Source organism: Rhinolophus sinicus, linkage group LG01, assembly GCF_036562045.2.
Source record: "Rhinolophus sinicus isolate RSC01 linkage group LG01, ASM3656204v1, whole genome shotgun sequence".
NCBI lineage: Eukaryota > Metazoa > Chordata > Mammalia > Chiroptera > Rhinolophidae > Rhinolophus > Rhinolophus sinicus.
In genome coordinates, this window is record NC_133751.1 from 71,888,158 (window position 1) to 71,902,157 (window position 14,000).

General features: G+C 39.4%; 1 protein-coding gene and 1 pseudogene across 1 annotated transcript; one reads left to right on the forward strand and one right to left on the reverse strand.

Annotated features, from left to right (window-relative positions):
• Positions 1 to 2,348: 2,348 nt before the first annotated feature.
• On the forward strand, positions 2,349 to 8,908 carry DPPA4 (developmental pluripotency associated 4). The gene is given in 6 exon segments (XM_019711636.2): positions 2,349 to 2,535; positions 4,207 to 4,367; positions 4,457 to 4,507; positions 4,749 to 5,010; positions 6,324 to 6,519; positions 8,364 to 8,908. Coding segments are annotated over 6 exon segments (888 nt in total). The 3' UTR covers positions 8,395 to 8,908.
• A 4,146-nt stretch (positions 8,909 to 13,054) lies between these two features.
• Positions 13,055 to 13,521, reverse strand: LOC109434569 (large ribosomal subunit protein eL21; annotated as a pseudogene).
• Between the last annotated feature and the right edge of the window lie 479 nt (positions 13,522 to 14,000).

Below are 14,000 nucleotides of genomic sequence, written 5' to 3' on the forward strand. Positions count from 1 at the left end.
TCTCGGTATTAGCATTAGTACAGATGGAAAGCTAGAGTTTTTATTGGTTGAGGAACTTGCCTAATTAATGAAATGTATGTGGTACATGAAAACGGTTTTGCTTTCTTCAAGCCACCAGTTCAGACCCAGAATTCTACTGTTTCCACAAGTTCCAGCATTAAATCCCTTCATACATCTTGTTTAGAAGTCTCTGGAAAGTTTTCTTTTTCCTTTGGAATTTTTCTGAAGTTTTTAACTTCTCGAGTTCTCCTGAGCCACACCTTAGATAATGATTAAAACGCTCACTAAATAATGGCCAGGAATGGTATTAATTCATTCATACAAGAACTTACTCATGAATAAGAAAAGTACACACATTTAGCATTCACAAAATTGTCAGGGAGGGAACAGAGAGGAGGAGAAAAAGAAAAGTGCCTCTGGGTGGCAGGAAGTGGGAGGAGACTTTTTAAAAAAAGCAATCTTGGGCCAGGAGCCATTTCAGAAGTAAGAAGATTTTCTTTTTATCAACCTCGACTTCTTTTTTGAGTATGGAGAATGCGAAAGGCAACAAAGTACGTACATTTTAGTGGGTTTGTTCTCTGTTTTTGAGTCTCGTTATGCTCTTCTCTCTCTCTCTCTGTCTCTTTCTCGCTACGAGCACTTTTCCTTTTGAGGAGAAAAGAATGTGCCTTAGAATTTCCTTCTTTTCACTTTAAGGAAAAAGTAAAGTCCTGTATATGATTGCAGCCTGGTATATTTGAGTAAGGAAATAATAAGAAATGGAGTTTCCTGTTTTGGTTTTGAAGAGATGATTTATCCTGTCAGAAGCATCTAGTATCAGCTAGAAGGAAATGGTAACAGGAGAAAAGGCGAGGTGAGGGAAAGACTTTAGGAAGAGGTAGATGAACTGAGGCTGAGAAAGAGTGAGATGCTTTAATTTCCCTTCAACAAATGCAGGTCCTAACCAAAGGTGCTGGGTTTGAGCTAGTCTTTTTCTCCCAGGGATGGGGAAATATTTTTTTTTTCCAAGTCCAAGAAATAATTAGAAGCCAGATAAACTGATGAGGACTCCAGACAGAAACTGGAGGTGAAGAGGCTTTGAGGCATGATACAGAAGAATTGGACTACTGTGCTAGGGAACCCTGGTGCTCTCCGGGTCTCTAGTAGAACCAGTTCATTTTTGCCCTCTCAATTTTAAGACTTTTGTGGGATCCCAAAGTGAGTATTTTGTGAAAGGATTATGCATATGTAAGATTTGAATATGAATGTTAAACTGCTATAGAGATGTAAAAATGCCATACAAGTGTTAATTTGTCTAGTACTCCCCCATTGATGGGTGCTGGAAAGGATTTAGATTTGGGAGCAAGTTGACCTTGGATTTAATTTTTATCTGAAGTGCCTATCTGTGCCTTTAGTTCTGTAGCCTCTCGGCCTCAACACCTGAAAAACAAAGTAATAAATTGTCCCAAGAGTGCTGTGAGGATTAAATGAAGGAAAATTAGGAAAGTGTCAAACAGTACCTGATACAAGATACAGGCTGAACAAATGTTAGTTTCTCTGTATCACGCAACTTTTATTCCCGCTGTCATTGTTCCTTTGAATTCAATAAACCAATAAGTATTGAGTGCCTGCAATGAAAGGGAAAGAAATTCTACCCTGTTAGAGCTTACAGTCAAATGGAGTAACAGGCATTGATCAAATCACACAAGCAAATAGGAAGTTGCAACTGACAAATGGTAGAAATGAGGAAATTGGCAGTAGATTTGATTTGGCCTATAAAGACTAGAAAGGATTGTCAGATGAACCAACACTTGAAGTGAGATTCTAGAAGAGAAATAAGATTTTAAAATGTAAATAGAAGTGGGTGGGGGTGGAGCTGAGGGAAATCCCTTCAGGCCAAAGTAACTCGGTTGGAAAGGAATGCTGTGACTAGAACTTGGGGCTATGGAGAGCAAGCAGCTTGAGAAGAAGCTGGTAGGTTATGTTAAAAAAGACATTTGATTATTTTCATATTTTACTGCTAAGAACAATAAACCATTGAATTAATGTATAGCATCCCTCTGGGAAACATTTATTTGAAAGAGGTCAAAAATAAAGGAATGAAAACAAAAATCTTCCTGGTGAGAGATAAAGATATAGATAGTGGGTGATATAAGGCCTTCCTCCATATTTTCTGTCTTTTCTCATACATTCAAGTTGGCCTTCTCCCATTTCCCCACCACTGCTTCGCTCTCTTATAAATACCTGGGCATTAAAGTGATACCTGGAGAATACACACTGCCAGTGGAATTTAGTGGCTGCCTTGATGTCTTGGGTGTGGGTTATCTTAAGGCAGGCAGTATTAATGTGGTAGGTCAGACACCAGAGGAATGACTGACTGCCTCCTCTGTTCCTAGCAGAACTCCTCAAAGAAGTCAAAGGAGAAAAAAAAGACTTGCAAATTCCAACCTCTCTCAGTAGAAGCTGAAGAGAAACAGCAGGCTGTTGGTGAACCAAGTACAAAAAAAAACTCAGGGAAGGAAACAGAACGAAAAAGGTCCATGAAAGAGGACGAAGGTAAGAGGTCCACAATTCCTCAAATCCATTTCCTTGGGTTGAAGAATCCTGAGGAATTTTTCTGGAGTAGAAAAGGTAGAAAAGAAATTTTTGTTCTCTGTTCTACAAATCCTATACTTTCAAGACCTTGCTTAAATTTCACCTCTCTAATGCCTTCTTTTGGTCACCTATGTTAAATCTTACCACTTCCTGTCTCCAAACTCTCCCAATATATTTGGTTCTGATTTTCATTTTTCTTTCACTCTGACAAGGAGAAAATTCAGAGATATTCTAAATTAAAATTACAGCAGCCCAAGAGTGAGTGAAAGGGAACTGTTAGTCTGTTAATGGCCCTGGACCAACTAAGAAAAGATGCCTCACATCCCTTTATTGTCTGTTGGACCTTCAGATTAATTTCCACAGGTTATTTTAGCCAGGTACCATCAAACTCCAGAAGCGTTGGCTGCTTCTTTACACGTTGGGTTTGTGGACTCTGCACATATCCCAGGGCCAGCCCCACCTCACTCTCTCCCACCCTTTTGCCTATAGCTAAGGTAAATTCTTTCAGATGGCTTACTTCTTTCTTTCCCCTCCCTGCTGCTTGATGTATAAAAACACTTGAAAACTCCGAGACCATGGAAATGTATGTATTTTCCACCTAGCCAATCTGTTTGGTGGTTTGGACTATATGCCCCAAGACCCGTCTTTTTGGCTAGCATTTTTGGCTCTATAAAACCTCTCTTTTAAAATAGACTTTCAGCTGTAGAAATTAAAATTTTTAACAACTCACTGCTTGGAGTTAAGTATCTTGATGTGCCATGATTTGAGGACAGACTGATGTAAGATTGAAGTCCCACTCTTGAAACTCCACTCCCTATTCTAAAAAGTGAGGAGAACACCTACTGTGTTGAGTCATGGTGGGTTGGAGGGTCAGTTGTAATGAACAATAATTAGGTAACATGCCTATACGATACCTGACTAGTAATGTGGACTCAGTAAACCCTAGTGATTATTAGTGTTAACATACCTGTGTCTATTCTGGAGCTGTGTTCTGTAAGTCTTTTCCTGAATGGTGCTGTGGGTGAGGTGCAGCAGGAGACCAGACCTGTGTGCGATGGGAGTGGGATGCTGTTTTGATGGGGTGGGCTGGCAGAATTGTGGGTAATAATGGTTGTGCTTATGGCTGGGTGCTTATTGCTGAGTGGTTTGTTTGTTTCATAGTGAGAAGGAGGAAAAGGCACCATTGAGTATTTATGATCTCCCATTAAAACTTCTATCATGCCCCTGGATTGGGAATGATAGGAGGTTGCAGTCTCGAGTGCAACCTCCTTGGAGTCTGGGGGTTAAGGAGTTCACAAGTGTGTGTGAGTAGTGGGGAGTTTTAAGAAGTAAAAACTGGGATTGGAAGTATTAAGCCCTAGGTTTCAGGTTCTGTGCCCTGGAGGTTTTGTGGTCTTTGGTAAGTCATTTAACTGTACAATGGGAACTAGACTCTGAGAACTAAAAAAACTGATGATACTTTTGTTATTTTTATTTTATATTTTCATTTTTCTGAGAGTGCATTTGAGCCAAACTGATGACTTCTTGGGGTGGGGGGACCAAGATCTCAAATGCTCCCGTACTTTTGACGTTTTAAAAGGTTACACAAAAGTTGAAGTTAATTATTACTGATTGTATCCCATTCTCCTTCAGCTTCCTATCCACAAAATATGGCACAAGACAATAAAAGAATAAGACTTCGGAAAAAGATACCAGTTCCTCCATTGCCCTCTAAACTGCCACCCGTAAACCTGATTCACCGAGACATCGTGAGGGCCTGGTGCCAGCAATTAAATCTGGGCACCAAAGGCTTGGTAAGGGGCTCAGAGTGTTAGACAGTGTTACTGGGAGGAATGGTGAGAACTATAACTGTCATTATTAACTCATTTTTCTCTTGTCTTAGAAATTGGAAGCATATAGGCGACTCTGCGAACATGCTTACCCTCATCAAAAGGTGAGTAATTTGTAAGAAGTTTGGCAGAATATAAAGCTGAGTTCTCATCCTAATTACCTATATTAGTATCAGAAAGTGAGTAAAGGAATTAAATTATCCAAGCCACTCTTTCCCCTCTCCACTCCTTCTTCTAAAGAGAAAAAATATCCCCCTGTCCTCACTCTTCACCAGCTCTGCAAAGAGTAATAGAAATGAGGTTGCTCTTCTGACAGCACTTTAATCTTTTCAACCCTATTTATAGGTTATTCCCGTCACATCAGCAGAGGCCAAGATCTTGACCACAACACAAAGAAAATTAAAGATGGAAAAGTGGGAAATGACTATGGAAAGTTCTGATCCTTCTAAAGTGACTGCTCCCCCTGAGGAAGGGATGCCTGCTCTTGAAGGATTGGACAAGGTTGTCATGACAACTTCCTCCCCAGATGCTGTGTTTTCTTCCTGGACCAGAATTGCAGCCAAAGCTGGGAAGATGGAGGCAGAGGAATCACCACAAGAGGCTTCTAGTAAGCCCAAAATCAAGAGCTGGTTCTGGTTCAGATGAGGAAATGTTTGGTCAATATTAACCTCTGATCAATCACCACCTGAAAGGCTGGTGATTCCTGGGGCCCCCCCACCCACAACGTTTCTGATTCAGGTCTGAGGTAGAGCCTGGGAATTTGCATTTCTAACAATTTCCCAGGCACTGCTGATGATGCTATTTGGGGCACCACTCTTAAAGGACCACTGTTCTAAATTACTGATGTCATCAGAAGGGGATAGCAATCTGTTTGGCTTCATTTCTTTCCTCTTTAAGGAATTAGAAGTGAAGGCAGGTTCTAAAATCAACTGCCTGAGCTTAAACCCGGGATCTTCTAAGCATCTATCGAGTGACATTAACAGATTGCTTAAACTAGTTCCCAGCTCTCTTATTGTAAAATAGGTTAATAATACCTATAATACCTACCTCATATTGTAAGAATTACAGAGGATACAATTAAGGGAGACCATAAACTGGTTAGCACAATACAATGCCTGTCAAGTTTTGACAGCTCTGAACGTATTTCATGAAGGCCACCCCAGACCACTTTGGGTTAGTTTTTCTATTGAAGGAAACCAGACTAAGTCATCCACAAATATGCCTCTTTGACATAAACAATTAGTTTGATCTGCAGGCAATTAAAAAGAAAACACCTCCCAAAACTGCCCCTTTTCTGCTTAAAGACAAGATATAAATTCTCCTTTTGCTGGAGATACTCTCTCAAGTGAGAGATGGCACCAGAGGAATCTGCTTACAAACAAACATTACTCCATTATTTTCCTCTCATATATTTACCTTCCCACAGTTTGGCACCCTTGGGGGCCCAAAACTGGCATCCTTTGTCCTGTCATTTATGTACAAATTTATTCTCTGTAGAAGATGTTATAAGATGGAATTCTAAGCTGCCATTTTTAGTTAGTTTTTGTTGTGTTCTCTCCTGCATTATGTACACTTCACCCATTAATAAATGTTTTCTCTTGTTAATCTTTGTTAGAATCCCAGCTGAAAGCCTGAAGACGGGTAGAGGTAAAGTTTTACCTCCCCTACACTATCATCTACCCATTTGCAGCTATACCACTTCCCATTATATTTTTTGTTTCTTTCTAAAGTTGTGAAAAGAACTGTTTTGCATTATTTTCTACAGGGGAACAGAATAGAGTAGGTTAAGTTAGGATTCCAGAGTTCATATATCAAAGGTTCACACTTGCGAAAGACTGTAGAATCAAAGGCCGTGATGCAATCTCAAACATGAGAATTTGGTCTTGCTCTGTTCACATTTACCCCTCTTTCCTTCCCCAGGTGTCAGGTGGTGTGTGGTCCATGGGCGAAGTCTTCCTGCACATAAAGAGGGTTGGGTCCAGCTACAGTTTTACGCTGGGCAAACCTGGGTTCCTGAAAAACACGGGAGAGTCTGTGCGCTCTTCTTGCTACCTGCTAGCAAATTTCCACCCCCGTTCCTGGAGGACAATATGTTGTGCCCCAAATGTGTTCAGAGGTAATTACCTAGTGCTTTTCTACATACTAAAAGTGGGCACCTGGCTTTTAGTTGAGGAAGAGAGAAGAATACATGTTAATCTTAATTAGCCCTGTATTTCAAGCATAAGTTATCAGTAAAGAGTTTCAAGCAAAGTATTACCTATAGATATAATCCTAGGGAAAAGAGCATCTGTCTGTTGGGGCTGAATGCTTCTACCTGGAGACCCATAATTCTGGAGAAACAAACATAATTACTGTATTCCAGGTATATGCACCACACAAAAATAATGACTAGAAGAAAAAAAAACCTTTTAAGTAAAGTAGCCTACAGTCTACTGGGGATGATTTGTTTGTAAATAATTGTTATACCTTGTGGTAACTGATAAAACTTAAGGGAATAAGTGATTAGATGGAAAGGTCATTTTTCAATATAGGGACCAGAGCCAATGCTGTGAAAGAATTTAGGACAACATAGCAACTGCGAGTCGTCGTTCACTGTGACAGAATATGGTGATATATAGTGGAAAATAAGCTTCACTTTTGTCACTTACCAAATGGGCTTAAAAATGCCTATCTGAAGATACTGTGAAAATTAAATGAGCAAACCTGAAAAAATGCACACCTACAGAATTTTGTGAACAATTTCTAGGTGTCAGGGATGCACAAGGAATCTGGAATCTGGCAGCCCACCCCTGGGTGATGGGCCCCTGAAGGATTTTAAGCAAGTAAATGGACTGAGATTTACACTGCCAAAGAGGGAATGGTATAAAATCTATTAGAAAAATCTTGTGGGAAAATTCAGGTTTTCATTGTTTAAAGGGCCTGGCACCTTATATGGGTGCCCCAAAAAGAAATCTGGTGTCTAGGTAATTATTTGGTAGTTACTGAAATATTGATAAGGGTAATAGTTGCACTGGGGCTGAGGACAGCTTCAAGAAATGGCAGTATTTGGAGTCATGTTAAAGAAAGCAGGAAAGAGAAAAGCTAGAATATGAAGTTAATGGGGAGAGTTTGCAAGGGGAAATTGTCTTAAGTAGTATCAAACAAAGCTAAAGAAGGTACAAATAAAATACTTGTCCTTGATGATATATTTGAAGCAGTAAGGGATACAAAAGATTCCATGTTGGTTGAATAGGGGGGAAGTAGTTATATTAACAACGGGGAGACGCTAAGGATGCTTCTGGGCTTAGCTTGGGAGAGGGGCCTACAGAGCGGAAGGATAAAAAGAAGATAACCCCTCTGAATAGAGGGAATTGGTACAGCCCAGTGTTGGCTCCCAAGGATCTGTTCCCCTACCCCTCAGTTGTCCATGAACCATTCTGGCTCCATCATGAACTGGGTTCTTTTGCTGGGGCGAGTGCATTGGTGTCAGATTACTGAACACCAGAGATGTAGGACAGTTGTCAGAGGATAGATGTCTGAAGTGGGAGGCCCCTCAGGCTAGACGTCCCCCTCCATCAGCCAGGAGTGGCAGCCCCCAGCTCCCACAGGAGGAGGTAAGTAAGTGTGGCTTGTCTTTTCCCCTTTTTGCTGCCCTCTTTTCTGCCACAATTAGTTGAATACAACTTTGGATAGCCCTTCAATGACATAGTTGGGTCTCTGGGCTAAAGGTAAAAGATCCATTCTGGGGCTCCTGCCCATGGGCTGTATAGGACAGGAACATATTAGAGACACAAAGTGGCTGATAATGTCATTCCTGGAGGACATGGCCAAATACTTCCTACCCACTATCTTAAAGTTTAAGGGCAGTTTTATTGGCATTCCAGCAATGGGTTTCTTGGCTATTTTCAAGGATGCAACTTGATATTTATTTCTTCGAGAGTCTCAACTTCTTTAAAACTACACATTTCGTTTGCTTTATAGGAATAAAGTATTGATGAAAAGCCTTCAATGAGACTACAATGCCAGAAAAAAAGATACAGCTATGATTCTAATTAATCATAGAAAGGAGATTACTATCAACTCCATGATGCCGCTGACCACTGAACTCCAGGCTGCTCCACACCCCCCATGCTTTCTGCTTAGAAGAGGAGGCACAGGCTGGTGGGGTGCAAATGTTACCCTCAGACTCCCAACAGTGCCTGCTGCTTCATCTGTCGGGATACAGAGTCTTAGTCTTTAAAGTGGAAAAGTATTTCACAAATTGTCATTCATTGTGATTAATAAGACTAAGAAGTCAATACTATCAAATGATTATCCTTCTGAAACAGGAGTGACCTCAGCAGCTCTTTAAAGTGGGAACTTGGGCATTGTAAAGGGGTTGAGTAAAACAATACTGCACTCACATGCTGGATTCCCCTCTTCAGAATTCTCTTTCTGGGGTCTGCTGCTGCCTTTGTTCAAACTCAACTGCTTTAAGACAAAGGGAATGCTGTTATTCTCTCCACTCCCCAAAACATGTTATTAATATACAGCGTAACATTTTTCTAAATTTTCTTAACTTGAATTTCTATGATGTGTCTCTGGGATAAAAACACAGGGTACTTTGTCATTGTTGTTTCCATTTGTAATTGTTTTGTACATTTTTACTGATTAAAAATGTTCAAGTCTACTTCTAAATCATAAATACATATGTTTAAAATGTATATATAAAATCATCTATTTAGGAAACGTGTATGCAAATAAATGTTAATAGGATTAAGCCAAAAAGGCATTATTAGTGGTCAGAATTTTTCAGTGTAATACTACACATTTTATTCCTTATATCTTATTGTATGTATACTTAGTTTTAAACATTTTCTTCTCTATTTTCATTGGATTGCTCAAGTTTCTATCCTATTTCCTTCTTTTCTGCCTTTACTAATTTGGGAATTTTGCTTTCTGATTTTGCTTCTAGGTTCCTAACACCTTAAAATAAACTTAAAATTCTCTCTTTAAAATCATTCTACTACTAAAATGGCTTATTTACCCCATCTTACTGCCACTGGCAACATGAAATCTCTAAAGTCGTATATATTCCCCAACTCTTCCTAAAATGCACGTCTCCCCAAATTTCTCTCTAGTTTTAACTACCTTACTCTATCCTCCCTCATGGTCTCTGTCCCGTGCTCTCAGTATTTCAAGGATGAGAGGTATATACTCTGCCTCAGATGAGTTCCGTGGCAAAGGGATCCTGTGTGATCTTGATTGGGGGGAATAAGAGTAGAGCCATTTTCCCATGTTTTCCAAAGAGACATTTAAGTCCAAGAGTTGGACATTTAAGGCTCCAATAACTGGAGTCCAGTCGTGGACAAGACATTGGTGACTGAGGCAAGTCAATGGAAAAAATCCTGTGAACTCACTGAGGGTAAGCAACAGTGAAAGTGGGCATATCTCCAAGGATCCTCAACCCTAAGGAGCAGAGATGAAAAATGTTTAAAATACCAATTCACTGAGTTGGAATTAATTTACCTGATAATGCCTCAAGTAAATTTTTACATTTGGCAAGACAGGGTTTATACACAAAAATTGGTTATGTCCATCTTAACAGTATTCAAACTTATCACCTGGAATACTACAAACAAATGTGTTTTCTGATGGGGTACAATATATGACAATATTTTTGCCAAAGGATCTAACAGGAATCTACTCAAAAGGATGCCATCAGTCCCGATTATACTCATCTCAGCATAATTAAATGAGCTTACTTAGTTTTGTGTGGCAGTTACTTAGGCACATATATATCCATATGTGAAAATACAGAGCTGTGTGCTTAAGATGTGTGTATTTTACTACATATAGGTTATATATTACTTTTTAAAAGGGTGATTTGAATGATAAAACAGTTCTACTTAAAAGGATGTTTTTTGGAATAATTGGGGAAATTTGAATATAAAGTGGATATTAGATGTAGATGAGTGGATATTAGATGCAGTAATAGCCATGTTAAATATCTTGGTTGTAATAACCATATTGTGGTTATATATATATATAAAATCTCCAATATTTTAAAAATTATTATAAAGGTGTATGTATATACACTGCTGGTGCCAAAAAAATGTATAAAAGTTGATACTTTGGTCAACGTTGCTCAAGCAGTAGTCCGCTGTAATCGGAAGTGTCTGGACACTGATGGTAACCACTTTGAGCACCTCTTGTAATTGCAGAAGTCGAAGGTGACTTGTATTCATCTTTTGTTATTGGTATATATTGAGTATTACAATTTTAATAAAGTTTTCCTTTCTTAAAATGTGCATACATTTTTTTGGCACCCTCTATGTATATACCCATAACATAAAAAAATAATATTGCATCTGCAATTGGTTAATGAGGTACAGAATATATGGGTGTTGTCCCAACTTTTATGTTTGAAAATTTTTAAATAAAAACTTTAATTTTAAAATAAAATACTCAATTGCCAATATGAAAAGATCCTTTCAAAATACAAATCAGATTATGACACTCCTCTGCTCAGATCCCTCCCATGGATCCCACTTTATTCAGAGGAAAATCCAAAATTCTTGTAATGATGTCCAAGACCTTACCTCTAGTGTTTCCTACCTGTATGCCTTCACCTCTGACCTCATCTCCAGCACCCTGCGTTCATTGTTCCTTGACCATGGCTAACATTACTCCCATCTTAGGGCCTTGTCACTAGTTGGAGTGCTCTTTCCCTAAGTATCAATATGGTAAACTTCCTTTTAAGTCTTTCTTCAAATGTCACTTTGTCAAAAAGGTATAATATAACCTCCTATTTAAAATCACAAACCATTTCTCAACTCCAATCAGCACCATTTATGGCCCCTCACCCTGCTCTAGCTTTCCAAGTGAATGATAAATTGAAAGGTCTGACCTGAATTATAAAAGGAAATGGATCACAAGTTACTTAGGAATCAATATAAGAAAATTGATCTTTGTCCTCTATCTAATGTATTGCTATGTGGTTAATACAACACAGCTACAATCGGATGCAATGACCTGACCTGTGAGTGGGGGTTACAAAACAAAAAAAGATGGCAGGCATGTATGTTGGGTGAAGTGTTAATGACCTGCAGAGGTGAAGGAGTAAGAAGTCTGAGACCTAGGTTTGAGGACCATCTTTGCTATTTTAATTGTTGGTTGATTTTGAGTATCTTACCTATAAATGGCAATGACATTAATTATTTCACAGGATTATAAGAATTAATGAGAATATATATAATATACTTCACAAATTGAATGTCTATGCAAATGTTATTTATGACTATTCTATTAAATTCTGTCTTAGCTTCTGTTCTTCACAGCTAAATTTCCCAAAACTGAGTGCTTCCCTGTCTCACCACTCTGCCCCTCATGGATGGCCCACCCTGAGACACTTTATGCAGCTGGTGCCAACAACAAAATTTTACTGCTAGCAGGCTTAGTAAATTGGGAATTTGCACTGCTCAGAACAAAGATGGGAATGTGAGTCCTTTTACTAAGTTTTATTTCCCCCCTATTCTCTGTAAAAAAAAGTAACTTGAGAGACTTTTTTTAAAAAGTCACTTGTTGGGAAGGCAATGATGGTATAAAGTCTTAATTCTTATACTGAATAATTTCGTCCAAGTTTGGTATGAAGCAAGGTCAGAGAAAGCAGAGGGATAGAGACGGGGAGGACATTATTCTTGGTCTTTACTCCATACATTACTTTTGCCATATGCTGTTATACCCTGTTCAGCTTCCATCTGTTTTGAACTATTGGGATAAGTAACATTCATTTTTAAAACATGATCATAGTACCTTACCTTTGGACACTGATCATCAGACATGTTTGCAGAATATGCTCACCTCAGCAGGAGTGGTCCAGAAATTGTCATACTCAAGAAGAGCTTTGGCACTGATTAGTTCAGCAATGCCACAGCACAGACCTAAATGAGGGAAGAAGCCTGAAGTTGCCACTACCCTTGATGTAGCTAAAAGATTTACGATAAATAACTCAGACCATAATCAAGAAAAGGATCAAGCTATGATAACCCTATGTAGTAGCCTCATTTGTCGTTACAACCACTTCTGAGTCCAGGACCCAAAAAGTCTCTGGTAAGACCGATAGTAGTACTGGTCGGGAAGAAGAAACAGCTCAATTTTAATTAACTTCAAATGGAAAAGAAGTGATGCTGTGAACAAGCCTCTTATCATTTAACAGTCCATGGGTTGGAAAATGGTAACTCATAAGTCATCTCCTCATTTATTGGATCTCACTTTCTACTGGCATCTGTCAACGTTCTTCCTAAATTGATTTCTAAGCCAAGTGATTTGGCCCCGTTCTTTTCCAATCATTGATTGTGATGATAATTTCAGAGGGAAGTATAAAGTGTTAATGTGCTCAGAAGAGGAGTGCCACAAACTGAGTATACTTTATTTCTCTTCCCTTTCTTCCAGGCATTCAGACAAAGTATGGCATTATGGCGTGGTGATCGTGCATATGTGCCTATCAGCTCTGTCCTGCAGGGATAGTAGTTGGTCAGCAGCCTCACCTTTAACTTCACCACTATGTTCTTGCCTATACTCTTAACTCCTACTGCTACTCCCAGCCACAAAGTGTAGCATGGCTTCTAAGGTAGAGCTAGTCTTTTTTTTTTTTTTTTTTTTTTTTACAGAGGTCTTTTATTTTTTCACACCTATGCCATGAATTTATAGGGAATGCATTCCAGCAGCTCAGGCTCCTTTCCATTGGTTCTCGCAAAGTGTGCTTCTCTGGGTGGGGCAGGCTGGTGTTTCAATTGAACCCAAGTACCTTTCTCTTTGGCTTCCTTCTTTTTCTGATCATTTTCCTTCACCTGTTTCAGGAAGCTATCTCGGCTCTTAGAGTACTTAATATGCTCAATACAAGCATTAATTCTGTTGGCAAGAATCTTGCCCTTATCTTGTTTGTTTACAACAATGCCAATCGCATGCTGAGTAACATTGTAGACAGTTTTGCCGTGGTAACATTTGTGGGGCATTCCTTTTTGAACAGTGCCCATTCCCTTGACGTCTACAGTATCACCTTTCTTGTAGATTCGCATGTATGTGGCCAAAGGAACAATTCCATGTTTTCTAAAAGGCCTAGAGAACATATAGCGGTGCCTCTCCTCTTTCCCTTTGTGTTGGTCCTTTTGACGAATTACTGGAAGATGGCAGTCCCGGCCAAAAAGTGGTAGGGCTGTTCTTATGGTTAAGACTCAAGGACTCCTCATCCACTTTGCTTACACTTTCTTAGAACTGCACTGCAGTTTGAGACTCTTCCTACCCAGATTCTTTATCGTCTCCTTCACCAGGGGCCAGACATACATTATGGTAGATAATCCTCCCAGCCTCCTGGCTCCCTTCTTATTTGCCTTCACAGTTGCTTTCTACAATAAATCTCTTGTGCAAGTAACTCCATTTTGGCATCTGCTTCTTGGAGGACATGAAGAATTCCATATGGTGCCAGGAGCAGTCAGAGAAAACAGGTGATAACATGGAATTCTGGAACTGGCTTATTGACCTGCTGGTGAATACAAAAGGACACCATGCTGAGTGCTGTGTGAGGGGTGGGTCATCCCTGATACACCTGGCAGTCCAATTGCTGAAGATTTCACTGGA